Below are 27,857 nucleotides of genomic sequence, written 5' to 3' on the forward strand. Positions count from 1 at the left end.
AGATAGTGAGAAATCTTCACTTTATTTTTATTTTTATGTAAATCATTGAATATGTGTGCTACGTTTCCACCTACCACGAAGGTTTTCTTTTCGTTGTGTTTTTGGATTACTATGTCTGCAATGTCAGCTATAACCCGTGATAGTGTAAATGTTTATTACAAACCTCAAAACCCGGTAGTGTTATACCGTGTGAATTGTGTGGTACGGAAACAAATGGCCTCTTTACAAAAGCGCCTCAACCACTTGATGCTCTCCCAACATACACAGGATACACGCGCTCAAAAGGTGGTGTTTTGTGCGGTGTGGTAAACATATACGCAGATTATATGCGGAAAGCAACCAGCCACCAGCAAGCAGATTATCGGGAACCCGCAAAATTCACCGCAGTGAAACGACGTCAACGTTTGTATGTTTGTTGAATGGGAGGTGATGGGTCTGTGTAGTTGTGTTGTACTCATAGTCCTACCGTATGCATGGGAAAGCGAAGAATCGGAGAAAGTGATTCAATTATAACTGTATTTCTATGCAAAAATTGGGGAAAGAGCATTAAGTGCCTCAGTGTTTGTGTGATGAGGATGATTCGCATGGTAATTTTTACCCGCTATGAATAAACTTTTGGTTCTTACTGCATACCCGCATTCACTTGGATCAAATGTGTATGTGAGTGTAGAAGAAATAAAAGTAATTTTTTGCCTTCCAACAGAGTAATGGAACGCATTACGATAGTGGGCTCCATTCTTCTCACACATTCATCTACGGCTCAGGTTAAAGTTTTGCTCTGGAGGAGGAAAAGAAAAGAGCAAAAAGTATGTGGTTTGTGGTGCAAAGTGTTTTCAATACTAATGAGTGGTTCTTTAGAGTGCACATCTGGCTGTGCTGGTGTGGAATAATGTTGATTTCTTTTCAATTTTTTCAGATTCCGTTTGAACGTGAAGTAAAATTGCATTTCATAAGTTCTTCTGCTTGTTATTTCTTACCAAGTATTTCACGCTGCTGGAAAAAGGTGTACCAGAGAATTAGCGGAAGTGGAAGATAGTGTTTTTTTACGGTGGCAAAATATATAAAAGTGAATAATAATAGTGGAAAAATAAAGATATAAAAAGCTGCTTGAGTGAGTGTGTCACGCAAGAGCAAGAAAGAAATAGCAGTAGTGCGTCAAGCAAACCATGTGCAGTGACTACGAGTTGTGGATTTGACTAGTGCTACTGCAACTAATCGGCCTTATCGTGGATCCGCTGCAAATATTTTGGGTTCTGACGAACAGCACTTATTTAGGTAAGGACAGTAAATGAGCACTCTAAAATTATACTTTTTTTCATTTCTTCTTCTTCTTCTTTGGCACAACAACCGCTGTCAAGGCCTGCCTATACCCATTGGTGAAGTGAGCTTGGCTTTCAGTGACTTATTGTTACCATAGCAGGATAGTCAGTCCTACGTATGGGGACGCGGTCTATTTGGGACTGAAACCCATGATGGGCATGTTGTTAAGTTGTGCAAGTTGACGACTGTACCACCAGACCGGCCCAAACCCAGACTGTATCCTTCTGAAAATCAAAAAGTGTTCAATGACCGATAACGATAAAATCATTTACCTTTTAATGTTTTGCACTAAACTTCAAATGAAAATATCAAAATCAATAGTGCCGTGAATAAGAAGTCCTTCATGACATGAAGACGATCTTGTATCACTTTACCATTTTTATCATCATGTTTAGAGGCCCTTTTAAATTGCAAACAGATACTTTGGAGTGTTTGATTATCATTTGACTGAATGTTGAATCTTTTTCTTGTTTGCTCCATGCTTTTAATTTGCTTTAGTTCATATCCTGGAGGAATGCTTTTAGATATGTGCATGACACTAGAAGATGGTGAAAGGTACACTTAATATGAATGAATTTTTACTTATTGTCGCTGAAATTGATAAAATGACCATCTCAAGCACCATTAATTTAATTTGTGTATATGATCAACTTCTCGATCATTGAAGTCACACCTCCAGTATGTCAAGAATTGGATAAGCATGAAACTGTCATAAATCCAGGAATTTCAAACTGTTCAAATGCTTCAGATTCTACAAATTGTGTTTCGGTTACAACCACTATCCAAGGTAGGATGGTTTTTAACAGTTTGATTCAACATTATGTGACTAGACAATGATCCAGCTACATTCATGCACAACATCTGTATGTTGTTACTTGGTTTATTCTGCAATTGCTACTTACTCAACTAATGTTTTCTTGATTTCGACCATTTAAACGTTGAACATTTATGACTGAAGGCGGAATGAGCAGTATTCAGTTTTAACTCCCTTTGCCTATTTTGAGGTAATGCATCTTTCAGATGACGACCCACAATCTGATCTATTGTGATTACCGCTACAATTGAAACACCGTTTTTCATTATCACACGTTGTGCTTGTATGACCAACTTGTCTGCACTTAAAGTATCACATGATAAGAAAAGATTCATACCCGTAGACTTTATCGAAACCAAAATTAATCTTTTTTCCTTGTCCATCACTGCCCATCAAAGTAGCAACAATCACTAACTGACCTTTTCCATGATTGTTAAATGTACTCCATATCATTACAGAACCAGAACCATCATTCCTATTTGGTCTTGAAAAACATCTGGTTCATGTCTCAAATCTCGTCAGTAGAAAGAATTATGAATTTTTTTCCGGCAGTCGTTTGCTCAAACTCATTTGAAAACGATTATTTATTTGTTTTTCCACTTTTCCTTTAATTTTTGATTTCCTTTTATGAATAGAAACTAGGATAAAAATTATGAAACGCAGTGTATATTCGTTTTAACATAGGCTCATACTATATCAGTTGTATGATTTAATAGCATTAGACACTCTTCGGCTTCAACCGCAACCGTCAGCTTTTTTGAAGTGCTGTAACGAACCATAAAACGATGTTCTGATTGAATGAGAAGATTCTCCGAACAAGTTTAAAGGACTTGGAAATGACGGGGGCAATAAAAGCAAGCATATGTGTTCCGGCGGTCCATCTCACTGTTCAGTTATCTTGATAATCTCAGTACATTCCAAGTATCGCTGCCATTCACCATTCGACGACAGCGCTCTTGCATTTCCATTTTCAGTTAATCGGGTTTTGCATCTTTTTTCTTGTAACATTCACAACAAGAAGACAGCTGTACAGATCAATGATAGACAATTATGGTCAATTTTGATCTAATGATAGACAAGTCCTTTTTTGTTATTGCCCCATTCCGTCGGGATGACTTTTTTTCGAACCAATTTGTAAATCCACCATCCTTCACATGAATCCTCGATTGTCCTAATGCTTACGGCACACATACTCACACAATTGAATCGCTCGTAGCTTATGGTTGCAGGGATAGGGAAATGCTTCGAGGAACTAAAGAGATTGTACATTGTTTTGGAGAAAAACGTAAACATTCGGTTGCCGCTTACAGCTACGATCTCCCTATAATAACGCAAGCCCGTAAAACTTACCAGCCTCCTCCTGCGATGGACCACCATCGCCGCCACGCGTCCATTTGCGTAGCATGATTGAAACGGCAGCTCTTGCCAACTCTCTCCAATCCGAGGCGTACCTGAAGGCGAGGAAGTTTTCACGATTCTCTTGCGGCACATCGTCTGGACAGGGTAAAGGGTTGTAAGCTTCCATCTGTTCCATCTTCCTTCTCGAGCAACCACAGAAGACAACCGAAAGATTGCTTCTAGGAAAGTGGATATGTTCAACGTTTTTGTTCCTTCATCGCTTCGTATGGGTTTTCGGTGGTGTTTGATGATGGATTGGGTTGCTTAGATCGTAACATTTTCAGTGTATTTTTCCATTGCGTACTTTAACTTGTGCGGCAACTGCTTACAGCATACAAATTTGATTAAATATTCCAACAGAAAACAGCTGGAAATAAAATCCACTACCACCGCATAACAACGCAGTTGTGTTTGGGCACAGATGACACGTTACGAGGGTCACATCCTGGTCAAATGGTGGGTTGATTGAAACCGGACAGCAATCATTGTTATCGCAAAGCACCAGTTGCTACAGGATAACCGAAAATTTGGTTGTCGTCGTTTCAGCCCTATTTGTCAGCAGCCTAAGAAAATCCACAAAACACACACCCGCTATGTACGGTTCAGTTCCTGTGATTTGACCGGGAAATTTTCACAGCCTTTGGAAACATAATTAATCATCCAACAACAGTCACTCATTCTGGCAACCAATGCAAGACAATGCAATGCAACCAAACTTCTTCCACCGCTCGTGTACAAAAGGATTGTGTAGTGCGTTGTTGCTGCTGCTGCTGCGTGTTGTTATCACGAAGCTAGGTGGAACGAGCGAGCAAAAACAGAACCAGCTTTGGGTCATAAGTGTTAATGTTAAATGAACCGCAACCGAAGCAACTCGTTTTTGGGTGCCATAAGAGCAGAAGAAAATCAATGGGCTGGGAGGAACCAATAACGTTTCCCGCTTTGTGGCTGAAATGAGCTCATCTTCATAAAGCTACTTGCAGACTTAGCAGACCGTAACGTTCCCGGGGCAAAAAGCGTGAATAATTATTTTTTCAATGGTCACATGGCACTTGAAGGGTTGCGAAGTAAGTTATTAAGGTGAAAGATGAGGACAGAATGATTCGGGTTAAAGTTTACTATTTGTCATCTTGTTCCTCGAGTGAGTGGAACAAAGAATTCGATTATCTTACTTGCTGCCTCAGCTGAAGTCAATCAGTGACATTACCCATTCTGCCATTCTCCATTATCAACCAAGAAGCTGCTCTTTGTTTTTGATTCAAAGCCGATAAGCATTAACATGCGAGCGATGTTGCCAACTCATGGTGAAAGCTTCACCGTTACAATGGAGACGCCTGGTCGCTCAAGGCGTTCTGAGTAATGGATCGAGCACAGGCGGCTGCTAACCGATCGATTGACGGCTTTCGATGATATGTTTTCCCCATAGCAAAACATGAATTAAACGTAAGTTAAATAAGAAAACATGCTTATCATATGTAGCACATGAATTCATACAGGGAGGTTCGCCACATTTATGCATTTTTGCTTCGACCTCAATTTTCTGTGTGATCGATTGCCAGGGGTGTTGCTAATGTTTTGCATTTGTGTACGCGTCATATTTTATCACAAATCTCTGGGTACAAATTCCACCTTTCGTTCTCACAAAGCCAGTACAGATAAAACCAACCCTCGTTGTGTACGCTGTCAGGAAACCATTAGACCTACCGTGGGCTCCACTTCCACAAGCCATCACCTGTATTGTAGTATCTTGGAATATGGTAGGGTAGTGGGAAAACCTTGTCCATCCAATACCCTCGTCAAGCAAGCAAGTGTGGATCGGTCTTTTAGGGATACAAAGGTCACCCGAGGGTCACGGCGTAAATGTTTTACCCTAACAATGTGAAAACATTGCAAACATCTTTGAGGGAGAGGATTTTTCCCATTTTTTTAAATCATATGTTACGTTTTCATTCATCTCATTCGTTGTGAAGATGTTAACCAATAGTTAGACACTATTCGTAACAGAGCTTGACCACAACAACATCGCAGTCGTTAGGAAAGGCGCGCTTCCACGACAAAATGTTGTAGAACGATCGCCACAAACTGACCATCGCTGGATGTGAGCTGGGATAACAAAGGAAGAGGTTATAATTAAAATAATTATCGCAACGCACCAAGCTTTGCTTTTTTCATAAATCAGTTGGAAAAATCTGAGCTGCGAAATTCACCATTAACATCTCCCATTTGGCTTCTAAACTGTGGTAAGTGAGTTGAAAAATGGAATATCTTTGCACGCTGCTTTTCAACCCACAGCATGCATATTAATCTTCATGGAGCGATAAAACCAAAAAACAAAACTTTGAAAAAAACGGAGTTGTTGCGAGTGTTGCGTTCGTAGTTTGGTAAACTTTGATTTTTTCTTCCCTGTAAGGTTTCATTTGCACGAACGCATAAAAGTCGGCAAGAACTATTGACACACGTACAACTAATACGCAACAATATTAAAATTATTTTATATGCGAATAATTGGGTTTTCTTGATTCTTGGCTATTGTTGTCTTTTTTTGCAATGCACGAGAAAAGGGATGGTGGTAGCGACCACTAGTATACGTAGTCAAAGATCACTAGGATGGGCTAAGCACGTTTACCGGAGTTAATTTTAGCCTTCCTCACAGCAAATACAATCAGCGTAAAATGTTCCTAATGAAATTGAGAGAGAGAGAGTTTTGGCACGAGCAGACGCCAAGCTTGCCGGCCTACAGCAGGCGCTTAAAAAATGCTTGAATGGGCTGTGGTAATCGCTGGATATATTACACAACGAGCCTGTTACCGGTGCAGGACTACGGGCATTTGTTGAGTGGTTTGTGGTGGCTTTTAAGTGCCTTTCAGCCTGGGGAAGCTTTAGTCTTTGTTGTTTTTGGCAGCACAACACACCGCAAATCACAGCCTGATCGAGATGGGTTGTTTTTACCAAGTTAAGGGTGTTTTTTATGCTTGTTTGTATTATTTGCTTTCATTAGAGTATTTTATTGCGTTTGGTACATCTGATGACGAGGTACAGTTTAAAAAAGTATCTGCCATTTACATGGTTCACTCTCCCACGGTGGCACGCTCAACCGACCGACGATCGCTTCCTTGGAGGGCTAGTAAAAAGCGCAACATTACAGGGTTTTCATAACCAATTTGATGTTGTAAACAAGTTGTCGGTTTTCGTCAAATGTGAATTTTGCGTCGTAAACCCTCAATCAACTTTATTCTGATGTTGTAAAATATGAAACTGTCGTTGTCAAGTTTGATTCCGGCGTACTCAGTATTTTGTATGATTTTATTGTTTTGGTACCTGAAAACTACCAAGGAATTGTTTGGATGTTACATAAATACCTTTAAAAAATAAGAAAAACATCGTTTTATTAATTTTTTTTAAGTAACATTAAATATATAAGCAATAAACCTATGTTCCCGGTATACATTATACAAGCTGTTGTTACGGCTGGTAAGAATTTGTTGAGTAGCTGGATAAGGTTTCTTAGCACTGGCTTTGTGTGTATTTAATGTTTATTTATTTATTTATTGTGGCCAAAATTGAAGATAAATATTAATATTGCACAGTTTTAAAATTAGTCTGTCTTTGATCGATTGACTTTTGCTACTGCCTCAAACTTTCTCGATGGCGCACTTTCTCGAACAACTGATCAGTCTTGACTGCACTTGAGCCTAGTTTTGATAAGCTAGCTGTTTCGCCTTTGGGGATATCTTTTGTCCTTATCTGTTTTACAGCGCCATCTGGTGCTTTCCTCGTAAGTTATTCGAACTGTCCTTGACAGCTCGATGTTTTGATTAACATTATGGCTACCCGCCTTGCAATTGACAAAAATTTGCGAAGGCGCGTGAGGGCCCGCACGTCATACAAGTTCATGGCCGCCATAGAGCCCTCGCATTAAAGAGCTTGCGAGCCTTGGCAGTGTTTTCGCCCTTATTTTTAGCAGTTATAATTATAGCACCGCGAGAGCAGGTACAACAGTGCGATTAGAAGCGAAAGAACTCCGTTGGAGCCAAAGCCTCTTCAAACTATTCAAACAACAAACAACAACATAACAGTGCGATTGGTAGCATACAAAACATCTAAATTTTGGCATTTTATTTTGCAAAAATCTACAAAAATTGATAAAGTTATCTTTGCGACGAACAGCATAAAAAAAATTTGTGTATAAAAAATTTAAGATTATTTTTTAAAAACCGTAAGAGTTCAAGCAGATTATACTACTCGCAACCCTCGCAATTATTGAAGGGTGCTGATAATCGCGAGCTAGATATCGTGCCAACACAAGCTCTGCAGTGGATTATGTCTATACTGTATCATTTCTCTTTAAGCTTTAAGTGAATGTCAGAGTGGAAAAGTAGTTTTTCTCGAAATATACTTAACTCTTTCCATTAGCAAAAAAGCCATCGGAAAACACAACGTTTTTTTACCGTTTCAACTGTTTTGCGCCAGCGAGTTATAAAGTATGAAGAAAATCGGATTAAAGTTTGATAATCCGCACAGCTCGTACGGTCTGGCAGTTTGCTTGTGCTGGCATGCGCCCACCAACTTATTGTAATTATTTAATGGACCGCATATAAAATAAAAATATACGCCATTATACGTTATCGAACGAGTGCCGGTAAATGGATTGCATTGGATTACTGTTCAATTGTGGCGTAATAGCAGCTTTTACGAAAAACCCCTCCTGCGTGCATGATTTACCAATATGGAAAAGGGATATGAATAAACTAATTCTAGATTCAATTATGATGGGTAGCTTCTTCTCCCGGCATCGCATCATACCAGCCATGGATTTTGTGTGACATTTTCCTTGGACTGAAACGAAATCGGCTTAAGATCCTACACAACATTAATTATTCATGTGGCATGAGAATGTTTAGTACGTCCGGGTGGCTCTCAGTAAGGAATGCGTACTAGATTGGAATGTTACCTTTTCTAAATGTCTCAGTATGTTCACGCTTCTTTCCCTCTGTCTGCCCTTATCACACAGTCTCTACTCTACTACCAGACTAGCAAAAAAAATTCGTTTGATCTTCCTTTTTGTTGCCGTCTTGTTGGACAAGCCCTCCTGGTGATGAACGGGAAAAACTGTCATCTTCCTGCTGGCTAGGAGATAAACCGTATCATATGTTAGCCGGAAAGATATTCATATGAAATTAATGTCTCACATTTTATCGTGTTGGGAAACCGGAGAGTACGAAGGGTACCCAGCACATCAGTAGCCAGATCAGATTTTCAATGACTTTGCTGCGGCATTTTAATCACTCGTAGCAGTCAGGCTTGAGTCGGGTTTAAACATTCTAACGATGTGCTTTATGAGATGGTCTTAACGGTTGGACGATTATGTGAAGCAGTACAGGAGTTTTCTGATTTCATTCCCAAGAATTTTCTTAAACATTCCACAGTGCTGTGCTTTCTACTCGGAGATCAAGATATTTATGATATTGATAGTTATATTTACTGATCCGGAAGAGATATATGTGTATGTAAAACATGCTTGCTTTAAAAAAAAGAGGAAAAACTATTAGTTCCTTGCACTAAAAGTTTTAAAAATCCATCCATACGCAAAAAAAACTTGTGAAGAGGCAAACGTAGTCCAAGAAGCTTGTTCCATAAGACAAAAAAACCGAACTATTGTATTTCTCTGAGACAGTCATTAGTGAATACGGAGAATGGGTTCAATGGCTGAAATCACATAATGGCGTCTTTGTGCCTTTTGATTCTCTTCGGTTTGCTTTTATTCCGTCTTTTGTCCAGTAGTATGCTTGCGTGTGCAGCTTTATTCCACCATAATGAACATAATTATCCATGGTATGTGAAATGTATTGATTTTGTAGACGCACGGCAATGGCTGATACATGCCACACAGGACGAAGCAGGGAAGCAGGACGTGCAGCACCGGTTTATTTTTTATAATGCATAACATGTTTACATTCTTTCTGGCACGCCAGTATCGTCATCTCGTACTGAATAAAACTTAATTTACTATACATTATATGCAACACGCAGCAAAAAATTGACCATCCTTGCGTTCGCTTACCATATCCACCGGTATCACGAATATTCGACACGTAGTTAATTTTCACAGCCATCAACGCTGCTTTTCTTTATCCTGCTGCACACGTGTTGGCCTGCTCTGCGTGTGTTGGCGTATGGCCCTGCATTCTTTTGTTGTTTACACATTTTCGTTCCAAGAGACAGTCGGCCTAGCTGGAAAGGCCTTTCCTCAATATTCCAAAAGCAATCGAAGCTCGCCACGCGCACGGATAGAATAGTTTCAACTATAGTCACTATCGCTATGCCAGCAACGGGACGATGTGGCAAACAGATTTATATTTTTTTTAATCATTTTTCACAGGGCTCAAGCTGAGCCATGCGCCGTCGTTATAGTGTTTCGTCGGTGGCGTTGGCTTCCGACGACGATGATTGCCAGAATTTAACGCAACTTTCGTTGAATTCACGTGCCAAGTCGAACGATTTATGTGAAGAAAGAAAACGAGAAAAAAGAAAAAGCCCGGCCCGGTGGAAGCACACGTTCTTGTCTCGTTACAAAAAACAGGGGAGGTGTTAGTCAATCCGTGACAGACAGGCAAAGATGCATAATAGTGCATCAGCAAGAAAGAAAAGCTATTTATCCCCCGATCGTTTCTTTTCTTTCGCTACCGTCGTCACGTCTGGATGTGTTGAAGTTGAAGGAGATAGAGAAGGAAAGGGGGTGGCAGGTTTTTCACATTAGCTGCCGTTGTAAGGATCGTAAAAAAACGGCAAGCTTTTGTGAACACGCTGCAACGCCTTGCGAGTTATCGGTCATTCAACCGAAACGCTTTGGAAGTAATTGCGTGCATAAGCCGGTGAAAACCTGGGAAAGAGTAAGGTTAGTGTTGGTCTCTTTTTTTGGAAGCATAAGTTTGTGCAGGGCCTGAACAAGGCCCGGTGGAAATAATTCATCCCGTTGCATTCAAAACTGCTATATATTAGCGAGAGGCACATAGTCGCTCAATTGCTATTTGGGTAGATTACTCTGTACATTCGGCAAGCGTATCGCGGAAATAGATGGAATTTAAGAAGCTACGTGTCAAGATTTCCCTCGCATAGCGACAAGCGTACGTTCGTAACAGACGTGCGGAAGGATTAAATATATCGTTCAGAAACTGTCGCTTGTGATTTCCAGTATCTGCAAGCTGACCATCAATAACAGTTTTTTTTTTCGCATAGTGCGAGCAACTTCTCTAAAGCTTCCACACATAAAGAACCAAAACGGACGATAGTCAAGCGATAAGGATGCCATTGCATCGCGTGACGAATATAAATCATCGCCTGTCATCGAGCGCCTGCGTCTTAATCAAGCACAAGCCACGGGGCAACACAATGTCCTGCCAGACCGAAGCACGGCGATATAACATCGCTACACCCGGTATGGAGAAGCGTGACTAAAATATTTCTAGACAAAGCAGCATTCTGTCTCCCGGAAGGAAGATAATGAACGTGCACATGCTTTGTATTGACGTGCAAACATAATTGCTACCCCTTATCACAATCGTTGTTTTTATTTTTATTTTGCTTGTTATTGAGTTCTGGTTTGATAATTCGTTTTCTTTTTATTTGCGCTCGCTCTGTGCTTGCTTTAGTAGAGTTTGAGAGTTTGTAATGCTGTGATGAATTAAATGGCCTTATCAAATGATTAAAAGTAAAAGATTCTATTTTTAGAAACATATTGTTACAAAATTGTTTTTTTTTTTCATTTTATAGGTAAGTTCTTTATGAAAAGAAGTTCAAAGAAATGTTGAGATTGGAAAGGCAATGCAAAGGCAACAATGTTGCAATGCAAATGCAACCGAAAAATAAACAAAAACAAACAAAAAGAAATGTTTGAGGTCAGACAGGTTTTTTTTGTCTGAAAAAAATTCAAATATTTTCACGAAAACTTACGAAAATTAAGATTATTATTAACATTTATTTATTTTTTCATTATAAATTTATGTTACTCGTGGCATTTCCATTAGTGGCATTATATTGTTCTATGCGAATCTATGCGAGCTTTATTTCGTTTGAAATAATTTTTAACATTTTTGTATAGAAGTTTATTGATTAACAAAAAACACTTCCTTCGTTTTAGTATACTATTTGAAAAATAAAAACAATATTGAAAAGAGTTGATGTTATCGATTCAATATTGCAAAAAGCTTTTTTGGGAAAATACCGTGTTTATCATTTATTAACGACTCTTGTGAAAAAATTATAAACAATAGGAGGATGTTATACACGTATGAAAGCAATTCAATTGAAATTATATGCAATTCATAAACATTTAATTAATGAGGATGACATGAAAGGAGCATTTCTATTACAGTCGGAATTCAATGGTTGAACGCTTTTTTATTGGCATGCAGTTGGAATGTTTAACGTTCGAAAATTGGCTGACAGTGCAATTTAAAAATTAAAATATACAGTGAAATGAACTATTTGACAGGTGAAATATCGGACAGGTTCAGTTCAGGGTTGGGGGCGGCACAACATTCGCTTTTGAAATTCTTTTAAAAATAATATCTTCTAAAGCAGAACATTCCCTAATTACGATAAATTATTAACTGTTGACTCAAAATTGACGAAGTACTCGATATTGAAGTTATTTAAAAGATTTAAACACGATTTTGTGCACGTTATTTGTTTACATTGCACATCAGCTGGTTGCTATGATGCTTTATCCGTACGGTGCATTTGAGATGGTTGGTGAGAATAATCAAAGTCTATATCAAAGTCTATATAATACAGAGGTCGAGTCGTCCAGAACATTTGATCAAAAAGCGTGGGAAAGTTTTGACAGCTGGATGAAAAAGCTTCAACAGTTTCATCGTAGCATACATTGAGGTTTTAGTTGTTGTGCATGCAGTGGTCTGAAAGCATTTTCGGCCATTTTTACATCGTTTGTTTGTAATATTGTACTTTAAAAAGTTGAGGAATATCAAGAAAAGATAGAATTATAGTGAAATTATCAATTACAACAAGATTAGTGCCCGAAATTACGACGAAATCTTGTGCAGTTCAAGAGGGTCAAAGCTAAGAGGCCAGATTTCTGATTGTGGCCATTTTTAAATGATGAATTACTGAAAAACTACTCCATGCCACGTTCATGAGAAAGAAATGTATAGTTAAACTAAGTTTTTAGCACAAAATGCACAATTAGCCCTAAAAGGTGTATAGTTGTTTGGAATCGTTTGTGAACGCTTTTTCATCTAACTGTCAAAATAAGCTTTCAAAATGGTGGACCAAAATCGAGCTATGCATCGACCTCTGTATTATATGGACTTTGGTCTATATAATAGAGAGGTCGATGCATAGCTCGATTTTGGTCCACCATTTTGAAAGCTTGTTTTTGACAGTTAGATGAAAAAGTTTGCGAACGATACCACACAACCAAACATTTTTAGTGCCAATTGAGCTTTTTCTGTACCAAATCTAGTGTAATTCTCCATTTCCTTCTCATTTACGTGGCATGGAGAAGTTTTTTCTCTTGAAGGGCGACTTGAAAACGAATCAAATCAGGAAACAAGCCTATTAGCTTTGGTTCTCTTGAGCTGCACATGATTTCGTCCTAATTTTGGGCACTGATCTTGTTATAATCAATAAATGTACTATAATTCTATCTTTTCTTGATATTCGTCAACTTTTTTAAGCACAATATTACGAACAAACAATGTAAAATGACCGAAAATGCAATCAGACCACTGCATGCACAACAACTAAAACCTCAATGTATAGTACGATGAAACTGTTGAAGCTTTTTCATCCAGCTGTCAAAACTTTCCCACGCTTTTTGATCAAATGTTCTGGACGACTCGACCTCTGTATTATATAGACTTTGAAAATAATGATCGCAAAACACGATGATGTGATGAGCATTACATTTTCATAGCCAAAAGTAAGCGACCTAATTAAAAAAACGTGTAATAATAATAATAGTTTAAAAAAGCATGAATATAGAAAACTGGATTTTTTAAAAATCTCATGGCCTATTGAGAAAAATTTCACATTTACTTCGAATGGAAAAATGGGCTAACTAAAAACTACATATTTAATAGTTGGCAGGAAATCAAAGCTCAACAGGTGAGGTCAGACTGTAATTGTAACGTAAATTATAAATTAGTATTTTTTTATATTTTGTGAAATTAAAGGAAATCAAACCTTTTTTGTCAAACCTATTTAATATTTAAATGTATTAAAAAACGCAAAATACGGTATTTTGTTCCAACTAAACTATTTGTTGTAAATTTATGTGAGATACCAGGCGTCCCCATCAAACAAACTTGTTGCTTAAAGCACATCCTTCGTTGATACGACCAAGCCGTATTGCTAAGACGTGCTTTTTAAGAGCAGGGCAACAATAGGGCAAGAGAAAACCGTTGATATGAAAAACGAATTATTCAATAACATTACTCTATCCTCCACAATCAAATAAAGGAAACCTTCATTAAGCAAACTTAATGTCACGTTCCACAATACATACTAATTCACTATTGTTTAATTACTTGAAACAAACCTGCTTAATTAATGCTTCTTGATGTCAAGAGCCTCGTAGTAAGTGCCAAAAGGTGATCTAACACATCCCACCAGAAGCACCCGCTGACAGTTTAATTTCAAATCATACAATCTCACACATACACACACAAAACATTTTAGATTTGAGTGAGGCTTGAGTGTTAACGTCCCGATACACGTTTCGTGCCACAAACAAGCCGACTCTCATCAAATATCGATTTGATGACAAGCGCTTTAGTCTCGTCTCAATCGTCACGCGGCCCAACGACCTTTCAACTTACAGTATGTGTCGCTTGTCTTCGCTTATTGAAACCAGCTCAGTGTTTGTCATCGACAGTCCTTATCAAATAGTATTCACCTGCACTTCCACCACGTTTTCGGTTCTTTTTGTTGGTACGTTCCTAATCGTAAGTTCTTACCAGCAGCGGGAATCTATCGTTTTCGCACGCCTGTAGCAATTTGTCATCGCTTCCGCTAACGGTAACCATGTACCGGACAGGTAGCAAACACGTTAACAACTTCTACCTTCCTTTTTTAGTATGTCCGGGTGTTGAGCTAGATGAATCTATCATTTTTTCCGAGCCTGATCAAGCTGCTAGTAGCTGATGCTGGAGCGTTCTAGGTAGTGACAAATCTCAGCTGGGCACAGATCAATGCTTTACTAGAATGACTTTTTTCATGAAGACATGCCTCTTGTTCCAGTACTGATGACTTAAGAAGGATTAAACAAGAAAAGAACGTAGAATCCATTCTATGGTGAAGCAACTTCACAAGGTACCGGGAAACAGCTGCCACGATTACCAGAAGTCACGCGTGTTGATGGTGTCCACTTGTTGATTAGTTACATTGTGCCTAGGGCGAGACTAGGTTTTTCGACTGCGCGATACATGCTCGTGTATGTCAGCCAGCCAGTAGAATAGGGTAGAAGTACCCTTCAATCGAGCACAATACAACCTTGATGTCAATGGTATTTCGTGATGTCACTTTATCATTACACGGACACTTATGCGGTGATAAAAAGTAAACCTTTATAAACCAGAAATGAGAACCCATTTGAAGATATTTAAGTCCGTGGGAGAAGTTCACGAGATGAAACATGGGTAACACTTTTGGGAATCATGCCTTGGCCTATATCTGTGTCATATCCTCTGCTCAACTGAAACACGAGATGTCACGAGCAGTGGCTTGTTTCTTATCTTAGAGCTCTCATGGTATCCTTTTATCATAACAGCTTTCAATGTTCAATGCCTGTTTTAAGAAGTTTGTCAGATGGCTAAGCATATAAATCAGGAGAAACGTTGAAAGTCTCGCCATACATCACATCACAACGCTTGCTACATAATGTTAAACCATCATACGAGTTGAAACAAAAAGCCTTTCTCACCATGAGGGTCGTGTATATCTCATAAAATTATATATTCCCTTCGAATTAGCATTAGATATGTCATCAACTCCCACGCACGGGTTCATGAGAGATCACGGATGTCAACGATACCCCTCATGAATTGTGACACCCCTCATTCTCACACTTTTAAAGCCATGCTGACAGGACTTTTGCGTTGAACGTCTTATGTTTTCTTGTCCTCCTCAACGGCGTGATGGTGTGATCGTTTCGTGAAACAATAAAATATTGTTTACGACATGCGGGAAATATCATGTTCCGCGCTGTTGCACCAGGATGATATACACATTCACCCAGTGCGAGCAGGGCTGGCGGTAATCAGCTTCCGCGAAATTGAATCTCCTAACCGCATGTTGTCTGATGGCATTAGGTTGGATTTACGACCTAAAGCATACGAGATGTGTTTAGAGGTGGTGCTATACCAATGCATTGTTCCTACTGGCGGAAGGTACTGATCTAATCGTATGTGTGTGTGTTGGTGTGTGTATGGGCTCTTTGTAATCTGGCATTAGCCGTGATGTCATGTGAAGACAACGGAAAGGAAATCTCCGCCGCTATTCCGTGAGCGCATCGAAAAAAATCTCATCATTCTCGTGTGTCCTATTGCGACCATCCACACTTGAGGCCTCGTGTGGATGCTCACGTGTGTGTGTGTGTGTGTGTGTGTGTGTGTGTGTGTGTGTGTGTGTGTGTGTGTGTGTGTGTGTGTGTGTGTGTGTGTGTGTGTGTGTGTGTGTGTGTGTGTGTGTGTGTGTGTGTGTGTTCCTCGCAGTAACCTGTCTAAAGCAGCATCTTAGCCCAACGTTTTCAACCTTCCCATATCACGCAGCCGAAGTTTTTAAAGCCACATTCCCACAACCTAGGTAGAACATGAGGCATACAATGTTTACTGGCATGCCGCTCCCTTCCATCCCCCCTCCCACCTTCTCTAGGCAACCAGCCAGCGTCATCGTTAGCTCGCTACTGCCTTCCAATTGCTGCCATTTGCATTAACACTAGGGTTGGAAATTACAAAAAAAAACTTTTGCCAACAAGTACACCATCTCGAAAGGTCGCCCTACTTCAGTCATGTAGAGGTGCGTTCTATTTACACCCCGCCAGCGGCATGAAGTACAGAAAATCCTCAGTCAAAGCGTTTCATGCAATTTACCACATCGGAACACATTGGAAAGCGAAATATTCGTTTGCCGAGAAGGATCATTAATTTAATTTTCTTGCTTTTAGCCACCAACCACTTTGCTCACACAGCACGCTTGTTTCACGAACGGTGCTAATGGCTAGTGGGTTTTCGATATTTTTTTGTACGAGAACAACTTTTTTTAAACTCACGCGTGGTGAAAGATGAAATTGAGTGATCGTTTAACGACTGCTTTTTCACAGCAACCACTAGGACGGATGGGAGTTGCATTCGTTCCAAAGGCTGAGAGGTAACAAGCTGTTATGAGACTTTTTTTAAGCTACTGGGAATGAAAATCTTTCCCATCTAACCACAGATAACCAGATTCTGGGCTCGTTTTTAATGGATTAATGACAATCGGCTGGTAATTGGCATTTTTGGAGCCGCAGACGACAATCATGTATCTACCCATTATTCAACCGATTGGAAGCATTTGAGTGACATATGCTTTTTTTTATTCAGTAGGAAGTTTTTCAAACTTAAAAACCGGCAAACTAGCCACAGCTTCCGTCCTTCTATTACCACAGAACATCAGTTGGGATTGAAGTCGACCAAGCCAGTGTAAAATTTGGTCGTCCCTTAAAGACTGAAAGCCAGCCACAAGAAAGATAGAAATCAAATCAAAAGTTATGTTTCCCTAAGTTGCCAGCTTTCTGATAAATCGTGAAATAATGTTTTTAAAAAATCCTTCAGAATAACCACACTCAAAAAATGCAATACGAAAGAGTACAATAGTCATTTGTTGACAGTGACGTTTGACATTTTATGTGCGGTACAGCGTAATGATGGCTTTTCATTTTTTGCCAGAGCTCTCAACAATCTTGACTAGTTACGTTGGCAGTTTTGCTCTTTCATACGCTCACACAAGTACACAGTCTTTCTCTAAAACTATGAAGCATTAAACAAGAAAGATTGACCCTTCTCGGTGACCGATTTTTGCATGGACCAAACTCCTTACGAAAGCAATCTTTTAATCGAGTTGTTCTGGCTTTGAAATCTAAAAACGAACGATTTGAGATTTGTTTTCTTTTTGTTTTGTTTGATTTTTCATAGATGCTTTTTTACGGTTTCTTACTTTTCTCGTCACAAGCTGAGGAAAAAAATGGCGTTGACTTTCAGCACTGGGCAGCGGACGTTATAATCAGCATTTCTGGCCGAGCACTTTGGTCCCATTCGGCAACTGAACTTATTCGATTCTCGGGACGAAAATCAAGGGGTTTCCCTGCAGAAGAATGAAAAACCCAAATGAAACGCTGCCCTTTCCACATTTTAGATGCCCGGTAGAATGTCGAAGCAGGCTCCTGGAGCTAAGTGGGGCTTTAAGACTTGCAAATTATCAAAGTGTTTTCAGTTGCGGCGGAAACGATTTTCGATTGCGAAGAAAATCAGGGCGTCCGGTGTAGTTTCCGTTCGTTATCAATTTGGCAATGCTAATCAAGTGCCCACGTGAGTTTGACTTATTGCGTGGTTCAAGCTGTTTTGGGACGTGTAGGGGACAGATTGAGCGTTGATCATTGCGAGATTGGTTTTAATGAATTGTGTTTTTTTTGTCTGTTTTCCGTTTCAGGTAAGCGATGGCGCAGATGCTGGCAAAAGCTGCAATTTCAGAAAGAAATGACATTTTCTTCTACAACGACTATTGTGGCAATGTTTCAGAAGCAGGATCAGGCGGGTCTATCAGGTGAAAGTGTTTATTAAATGTTTGGATGTAGCTGATTTTATCCGATTAGAATCCGTTTTTTCATTACAATTTGATTCACTTGAATCTAATATGTTCCTGGAAGAGGCTATTAAGGATACTTCATTTGAATTCATAGGTCGACCGTACTGAATTGTGGCATGTCGACCGGGATGTTCAGAATGAGCCGATATTTCAAAGCCCTCTACGTAACGCAATTAATGTCATGCAAGCCTTTCTGTTTTCTTACAGTTGTGATTCTATTTCTTGTACAATGAGGGACAGAAAAACTGGTCATCATACAGCGCAATCATACAGCACCGGGTGTGCTGATGCAGTGCGCCAGTACTCGATGCGGTGTGAAATTTGGTGTCTCGAAATCATGACTTATGACACTCCCTGTTCTAAGTTCCATCGCCACTTGGCCCCTTCTTCTAGCCGAGTGACACGATGACTGATATCTAACACGCTTACACACACTCGAATGAAGAAAAGATGAAGCTTACATGGTGCTTTTGGTAAAAAGTTGACTTGGTTTTTTCATATTCACCCTGCTAAGTGGAGACGTTCCATCAGCGAGGGTGTTGAGTCTTGGGACTTATGCTTAGGCTGGTGACATTACGATAAAGTGATAGTGAAGCTGAAGAATAGCTTCAACAGTAAACCACAAAAAATCTACCTGTCCATTAACGGTAGCAGCTGTAACGACGGAGGGTGTTACCACAGAAATATTTGACAGAACAAGTATTAAATGCATAAATTGGCTAAATATTCAAATTTACCTTTCAATTAGAGCAAGTAAGCAAAAATCAAGTATCTAACCTATTTGTTAAAACAAGCTTCAAACTTGCACCTCGTCAATTGCTATCATAGATGTACACTTCTGTAAACATGTCATCGTTACGATCATTGAAAAAGTACCATGGCCGGACGCCCAGGCGGGGGCGATCCCGTGGTACAGTCGTCTACTCGTACTACTCCATAACATGCCTATCATTGATTCAAACCTACAATAGACCGTTTCTCCGTAGCAAGGATTGACTATTCATCTGCATGGTATTGAGTTTATGTCTCATATGTCTATATAGACCGGCATGTCCACGTGGAACGTTACGCCAAATAGAAGAAGAAGGCCAGGGATGCCCCTGCTGTATGAAACATTCCATCGTGGTACACAGGTTCTTTCGCGCCATCCGTACATGCAACACGGTATGTAGGCCTATCGTTCGTACGCACTACCTTCTGCACTAGACCAGGCATCAAAATAGGGACGATATCACTTTTATCCAATCCGGTGCTGCTCTGACCGAAGTTTGGCTGCAGTTTTCCAACGCTAAGTGTACTAGTTACCTTGTGGTACGAACTTGGCACCGTTCGCACAGAAAGTTTCTGACCAGATCATGCCAAGTCGTGGGATATATCACATAAAATATTTATTTCATTGCGTACTTGTTTTTTTCTGCATTCTTCCACTGATGATACTTGCTGGGATTTGTTAGCCAACGACATTTAAGCTGTTTTTAGTTGGTTTCCAACTAAAACGGGGCACCATGTTGCACATGATACGTACAAAAACCATACTCGACCTACGGGAGGCATATCTGCTACAGTTGGTTTTTTCAGCAATGCACCGTCCCTGCACACTCTGCAAGATCAAGGACGTATACAGTATAAACTTGGCCCCAATGTTTGGTGTTTTTGCATAATCATGTCAACAGTTATGGTTTCGGTGAGTTGTTCTCCAGTGGCTGCACTAGCTGTGGTTATCACGGGGTTGCTACCCGGGTTGCAATAAAGATTGCTTGGATGGCCATATTCAAATCCCATCGCCACATTCGCTGCACACACACATACAAAAATGCTCTATGTTGTGCCTACGTAACGTACCAACACTTTGAAGGGTTATTCAGTAGCACAGTATGTACGCGCATTGGCTGGTTTGTCCAAACCACAGTCTCTGTTTTGTTGTCCTACCATACATCATCGACTATTGGATCATGTTACAGCAACAGCATCCGTTCGAAGCCAGCAAGTGAGCATAAATATTTGCTTTTTGTTGTACCGTTTGATGCTGGCACTTTTCGGGGTTTCGGGGGGCAGTAGCTTTCACTCGGTTAAGTTTACACCCCGTGTAAAACGGAACGGCGCTGTGACTTGGAGCAAACCGTCGTGCCATTAGCGGTACTCGAAGCGCACAGCTGTCCGCACTAGCAAGGGACTGGACACGAAACTACCTCGAGTGGTTTTATCGTGGTATGGGTGAAAAAAATCATTACCATACGACTTGTTGCATGTCGGTAAGCAGCCAAATTCACCAGCAGCGGTAGCTGATTTTTGTTCCGATACTTTACCTTCCCACAGAAACAAAAAACCACCAACCAAGCAGCGCAATGAGCAAACAATGGCATGGTAATTGCATACCACAGGTGCCAGGAGGTGTGAACCTACTGTGAACATTAATTTTAAACAACAGTTGATGCATCTTCTTACGATGTGCTAATGTTTCGAAAAAGATTTCTGTTTCACGGTGTATGCCACACCCCGAGGAAGAGCACGCAGTACAACAAACGACTCGTATAAGCAAAAAGCACCATCGTAACCGTTACTTTACAAAATCTACAGTATTCAGAATCACTTATTTGTCTCGAACGACCCATTGCACCGGACATCGTTGCATCCTTTGAACGCTCATACGCTCTCGTACCGCAGGTTCCAATCTCATCTCATCAGTTCATGTATAATAACACAAAATGTGCCTCGAATACCCTTCCCGCAGTTGTCCAGTATTGGTTGACGGCAATGCCCGATGAACAACAGCAACAGTTTTTCACTTTTCTCAATGTTTTCCCTTGCCAACGACGGATGGTAAAGCGGTCCACCCAGACCGTGAACAAGATGGATCAGGTTGGTGATGGCATGTGCGCGCTCCCGGCAAAGGCGGTGTCGCTATTTTCGATCGAAAAGAAATTATTGTTAATTGAAACCTTCACATTTCTCACAGGACACTGGCGCCGAGTCACTCGTGTGCGGTAAGCGGTCGTCAGTGACTCACACATACTCGTTAACACAGACTGTCCCGCTAACTTTTGGATCGATTGAATAATGCCCAAGATCGCCTGTTGGTGGTCCTTCGCTGCTATGCCGGTGATGGCGTGCGATGGTTGAAAAGTTTCTATTGCTTGCTTTAAGGTGAGGTGAACAGTGTAAGTTGGGGATGACTCGAAACGGAACCGTCTCGAGATGGCTGTCGTATTGGACGTTCAAGTGGATGTAGTTCAATGACCGGACTCTGCGACTTAATAGTACTAGTCGTTGAAATTCAATATGAGAGAAATAGAAGGAAAAAGGCAAAGTGAGAAAAAAAAACGCTCGTGACATTCAAGACGAAAACAGCATCGAGATTTTTCCGAAAATATGGTAGAATATAATAGCATTAGAGGCAGGCCTTGACCGACATCGGTTGTTGAGCCAAAGAAGAAGAAGATAATAGCATTAAATCACTTCAAATCTCCATTCTTTTGAACTGGATTGTTCATCTAGAATGTCTCGTTGCACTGAGTTTATTTGTAAGGTTATTGAGTTTATCGTTCATAACCAGGACTAACTAAGCAGTTTTTCTATTGAACAATGTTATTTTGCTTAAGTGGAGCGAACCAACTAATTTATAAAACAATTATTTGAAAGTTAAATTGAACAGATCAGCAGCACGGCCGGGCCTGCTGAACAATGAACAATAATTGAGCAGGCCAGAAAACCTTGACCATTGGAAATTGAATTCCTTACAACAAACATCTCAACGAAATGATCTTTTAATCTCAACCAAATAATTTGGGTGCTATAGAAGTGTAATTTTATTTTTTTGCTTATACTATCAAAAATCTGATGCTTCAATTTGAAATAAGACTCTTTTTATTTTTTTCAATTTAATCGAACTATGTTAATTCATTTTCTTCCATTGAAGCAAAACACGCTCGTTCCGGTATGCGAAAAAAAGTCATGAATTTTAATGTAGCTTCACGCGTATCACTAACCACTGTATCGGGCTCGGTTCAACGCCTTGTCCTATGAACCGTGCAACACAAAATCCGTTTGTTTGTGAAGCCCCTCCAGCGCCCTACGGTTGGATGCTCATTGTACGCTCCGTGTGTTTGATTGTTCTTGCTTTTGTTAGATGAGAGGAAACTACCTCTAAGCGTCTAAGAAAACAAACAATACAACACAGTGCAAAGAACAATATCGATCGTAGGTCGAAGTTTCCGGCATCACTTTTATCGCATTACGGAACGCTGCCGATGCCACAAATGCTCATTGAAGAATGCTGTTTCGCTTCGGAGAAGGAACGGAATTGGAGGTCGACGAATCCTACACGACTGGGTAAACAGCGACAAAATTGCCAATCCTTCGCACGAACGCGTGCATCTGCCTAAAGCACGGTTCTGTTCTATGACGGTATATTTACAGTGTGACTCGCAGGCGTGAAGTGAGTATGATCAAGTACTTTTTTCAACCGGGTTTGAGTTAAAAGTAAAATATGAAAAATAAATGAACATCAAATTTCTAACATGTTATCGTATGCCTTAGCACCCATCCATAACATAATGATCTCAGAACACTACGGCTCTACCGGCAACTGTACCGTGTTGGGAGAATGTAATGTGAAGAAGAATCGCTTTTTTCCTTCAACCTCCGGTATAAGAGCAAAGAACACGCCAGAAGACCGTTTGGTAGGCCAAGAAACGACACCGTCATTTATATACATGACCGTGCGGATCACGTCCTCGTGACAAATGTGTTCGCAACGCGGTAAAATGAGAAACCAGAGCCCTTGTTTGGGTACGATGAAATGAATTTCTCTCGAACATGGCCCCTCTTGCAGCCGTGTTTGAGGACAAGAGTGTGCATCAAAATTACATCCTACCGCGCTACACGCTCACCATTTTGACACCATTCACTGACATTACCGAAGAAGCATGTGCGAACACGCATGCTTTCGTTTCAGGAGGCTTTCCGTTTATGTGGCGTTCCGTTGGCTCGTTGACTGAGTTCACGGCCCTGCTATGTCAGCTTGTAATCAGCCAAGATGTAAAATGTACACCTTTGATGCTTACCATTGGCTTGACAATATAACCTTCTACCGAGAACGAAAGCTTCATGATGACTATCGTTCTTGGTACACGTGGAGTTTGTGCGTGCGGCGAGCTTTCGGATTGTGATTGCAGGTTTGTGGAAGCAAGGAGCTGCTTCTGTAACCTCTCATGCATCTTCTTGGCCCGCAAAGGTCACAGTTCCTTTGCACAAGAGGCACATATGCTAAATACCTCATGATTGTGCACCGATGCGTAAGGCGCACATTTCATTAACATGCAATACCGAACACCTGTCAACTTGTGAACGATTGAAATCACTCGCTTGCACAGATACGAGACTGGGAAAACCTTTTCCATTCGCTCTTTCTCCACTTCTCTCGCTCTCTTTTGCTCTTCATCTGTTTTCCTGTATAAGAAGGATTCTATTACCTTGGCCACCTACTCATGACAAAAGTCCAACGTATATTTGCGGTGAAAGTAAGCCATTCATTGTAAGTTACGACAAATGGAGCACGTGAGGCGCAATCACAACCGTCAACCGTTTGGCAAAAATATGCACCAAATAAATGACAAATGTTTCCATCTCTCAGGGGATTAGCTCTAGCCAAAATAAATGTTTACCATAAGCTTCGTTGGCCACCATTAGCCATATTGTGACTGCGAGAAGTCTGGGATGCAACAAATGGAGTGTGTAGGATGTGTTAGATTCCTAATTACACGTTTGCGCACTACCAACAACTACCAACTCGCACTGGACGCGATGGCGAAATATAACTAACTAACTAAAAAACCCGGTACGAATACCTGGGCTGCTAACTTTTGTTCGCATTTGGCTACAGTACTCGTAAACTTTGCTAATCGCTGTCACGGCGCTTTGTCCAGTGGTGGTTGTGACATTGCTTCACCCAATGGAGACCATAACATACTGTTCGTTACCAGGAAGTGCAAACGCGCACGCCGTTTGTACCGAATGGGAATAGTTGTTTCTATTTTTTAATATGACTTTTTGTTTGTCTTTTCTGGAAAGAAAACAAAAAGGCGCTTCTAATCCCTAATCTGCCAACTGGTCTCGTAAGTATAATTCGGTACTCTCATCCTCAGTATCGGCAATGCGCATTGCTTTGCTTTCGTCTTTGCCTCAACTGGGAGAGTAAGTCAAAACATTTACTTTCACCAGGACTACCATCACTTCAACGTAAAACAGCGTCCCTTATCTGTAATGAGTGATGAGGTGAGGGCGTTCGTGTACTTTTTGGATGGTAATGCGCCCTAAACAAGCCCATTTCGATGCTTCGGCTAACATTATTTAATGCAGTTCAAACATCCCAAAACCCACTATTAACGTGATTTATGTTTGACCGCAATCAGGCTCCATCGACCGGGTTTTGGGGCTACGGGATGCCACAGCAAAAAGGCTATAGGCCTAGAAACCGAACCATTCGGAGAGTACACCCTTCACCATGCCAGTCTACAATAGATCCAAGACGATTAAAAAAAAAAATATCCAAGACTTACAGACATTATCTTATCGGGGACGTAATCCTATCATAAATTGCTACCTCTTTTGCGCAACCTATGGCGCCTCCGTGCTTAGCTGAGGTACGTGAAGGACACGGGTGCGATTGATTGTTACATTCTCTTGTACTGCTGAAACGACGATTCCCGAGGAGATGGGTTTACACCTGAGTGTGACACACTTACTGCATCTTTTCGTACACACTGGAGAGTATAGTCAGGTTTGACAATGAGCAGGAAAGGATAGACTGGTGGAGAAAATATAGCAAAACAATAGCGTCAAAACAAGAGTTGATGGTGCGGAAAACGGATGCTTCTGTCTGCATTATGAATCATGTCAAATCGAGGATCAACTCAACTGGGAAGCGATAATAGAACGACAGGGGGGGATTTGTGGAGTCGCTCGTCTCAATAGGATTTTACTGACTTCCGCTGGTACTTTCAAAACGGCAGAGCGTATTGGTGACATTTAATTTTGCTGTAGCAAAAGCACCGCCCGCAGTGTAACGTAATGCGTCACACACAGCTCCGAGTTGTTCTACTCAAGAAAAGCGACCTGTTCATAGCTTCAAGCATTTTTAAATTAATTTCAACCTCGCTATTTGATCGCGAGTATTACCATTTTTGTCATTCTGCTGTCACCCTGACAACCTCATGCTCTACGGTCAGCTAATTGTTAAAAAGCTGCAAAAACGCCAGCGCTTCACGTGAAAAGGATCCTTTACGGCAGTATTACGGAAAATGTAATTGAATCCATTCGTCTTTTACCACGTTCTCCGAACCAAACGTTTTCCGAACGTGAGAGAGAGAAAGAGAGAGAGAGAGAGAGAGAGAGAGAGAGAGAGAGAGATAAAATTAAATGGCAGAGCTGGATGAAATTGATAAAATCAACTACACCCCGGCTTTTGAGTCGAAATGAAATTTAACAGTAAAGAGGTCTTACTTTGTGCGATCGATAGTTTCTTCAAGTGGCGCACAAGTTAATTACTCACCAGAGAGGGCCGGAACTGCTTTTTAAGCAACAACTGCAACGCGGGTCCTTCTCTGGGGGATTATAAATATTTTATCGATCAGCAATAAACTCGTTTTGTAACCAAACCAGTCGTTGTTGGATGGTGTTTCTACTCTCCCCACACGTATTCGCTGTTCTGATCAGTTCCATTTTTTAAATAATTTTTATACAAAAAAACAGCATATAACTTAAAACACAAAAACGGACCAGCAAATTTATCTATCTACAAGAAGATTCTGTGTTCTTAACTGAGGAATCTGCCATCCCTGACTAAGGGAAACAGAAGTTTGGCCGATACAAACTATGCTCTACAGCAGCATTCTTCCGTTTGTTTCAAGGCTTCGTTTTCTCACCCGTTGTTGGTATCATGCTTCTTCAGTACAGGAACCGACACCAGGCCCAAGCTTAAATATCAATAACTGAAAAGTCCTGCCGCTACTATTACTGCTGCTGTTTCTATACACTAGAACTAGACTCGGAAGACGAGAACAAAATTAAACGAAACGAAAATGACAGAATTCCATCTAGATTCTTTATTATGAGAAGGCTGCCTGATTTCTTCATTTCTTTTTTTACTTTTTTATTTCAAATAACAAGAGGCAAAATGCGTGAGTAAAATATGAAGCTATTGCGAGCTTCCGCTAAAGATCCCTTCATAGCGCACCCAGCATCTACTGGTAGTACCGATTTATTTTTGTCTGCTTCCAGGGAAAACTGGTCCGGTCGGGTTGGACAAATGGTTTCCGAAAAGGGACAGCCAAGCAAAAAAGAAATACCGAGGTGAAATAAAAAGCATAACTTTTTTCGCATGATGAATGGGTGGGTTGTTGTACCGTTGGGTGGAATTGTGCGGATGGATGTTGCAGGAAAATGCTACAACCCGAATTGAAAAGTTTCAACAAAAAGGAGGCACCGCACAAACAGGAGGAGTAATTGTATCGAGTTTAAGAATCCGTTCGCAGTATCAGGAACAGAAGCTGCTGTGTATTGAGTCTATTGGCAAGATTCACAATGTGAGACTTTTTGTTTGTGGGTTAGTGAGATAGTTATTAATGAGCCTCTATTATCGTTGCAATAGATCATCGCCCTGCAAACAGCATTGTTGATTATGAATAAATGGTATGTGCTTTGCTAAATTTATTCCATCTTACCGATGATACACAGAGCGGATAAGACTAGTAGCTTTTTGGATGTCTTATTTAATGAATAATTTGGCATCATTTGTCAACCATATGTTCGTGAGATGACTGTCATCTTTTGTACTTCAACCTTCCGTAAAACGAACGAAAAGGCAATTTATGGCTAAAAGATGTTTATTAACTACCAAACGGGAGAAAAACGCACTTGGGCACAAACGCATGGTAAAAAGAAATTAATAAATAAAGAAATACATCACTTCACAAAGTGTTTTTTTTTAAATAATACTTTATGCTTCAAACTTTCAACCGCCGAGTGAGCAGTTTTTTGCGTTTTCACCTTATTTAAAGGTGTCCCGTCACTCGTGACTGACCCGCATGAATCTCGAACAGTGAGATACCATTTATTATACCTGCATATCAATTCCCAGCGGTTTCTGTCATCCGGAGAGCATTCGCAGGATCTTCCACACCGGCTCGGTGGAGAGTTGTGGGAGAGTGGTTTAAAATCGAAGCAGAAGCAAACGGCGAATCGGGGCACTAATTAAAATTTTACTCCCGAAATTCGTGGTGCTTTTCATTTCTGTGTGCGCACACACGTACACACAGGCGCCAAACAAAAATAAAACTTAATGCTTTCTACATGGCCTTCTCTTCATCTTGTTAAGCCAGGAGCGGTGTGTGTGTACGTGCCGTGGGAATTGAATAATACTTCTCTCACACACAAACAACGTGCCTCTTGCTTCTTTTTTGTATCTTCCTCA

At 40.5% G+C, this 27,857-nt stretch overlaps 1 protein-coding gene across 1 annotated transcript in view; it reads left to right on the forward strand.

The window, feature by feature from the left end:
• Positions 1-1,196: 1,196 nt before the first annotated feature.
• LOC120899783 (neural-cadherin-like) overlaps positions 1,197-27,857 on the forward strand; it is a gene marked incomplete at its 5' end in the record, with an annotated part of 638,244 nt that continues 611,583 nt past the window's right edge. The window contains one exon of the mRNA XM_040305999.1: positions 1,197-1,275. Coding sequence (XP_040161933.1) covers positions 1,197-1,275 — 79 coding nt within the window. The remainder of the gene's footprint in view (positions 1,276-27,857) is intronic.

The sequence above is a fragment of the Anopheles arabiensis genome, chromosome 3, assembly GCF_016920715.1.
Source record: "Anopheles arabiensis isolate DONGOLA chromosome 3, AaraD3, whole genome shotgun sequence".
In the NCBI taxonomy this organism is placed as follows: Eukaryota; Metazoa; Arthropoda; class Insecta; order Diptera; family Culicidae; genus Anopheles; species Anopheles arabiensis.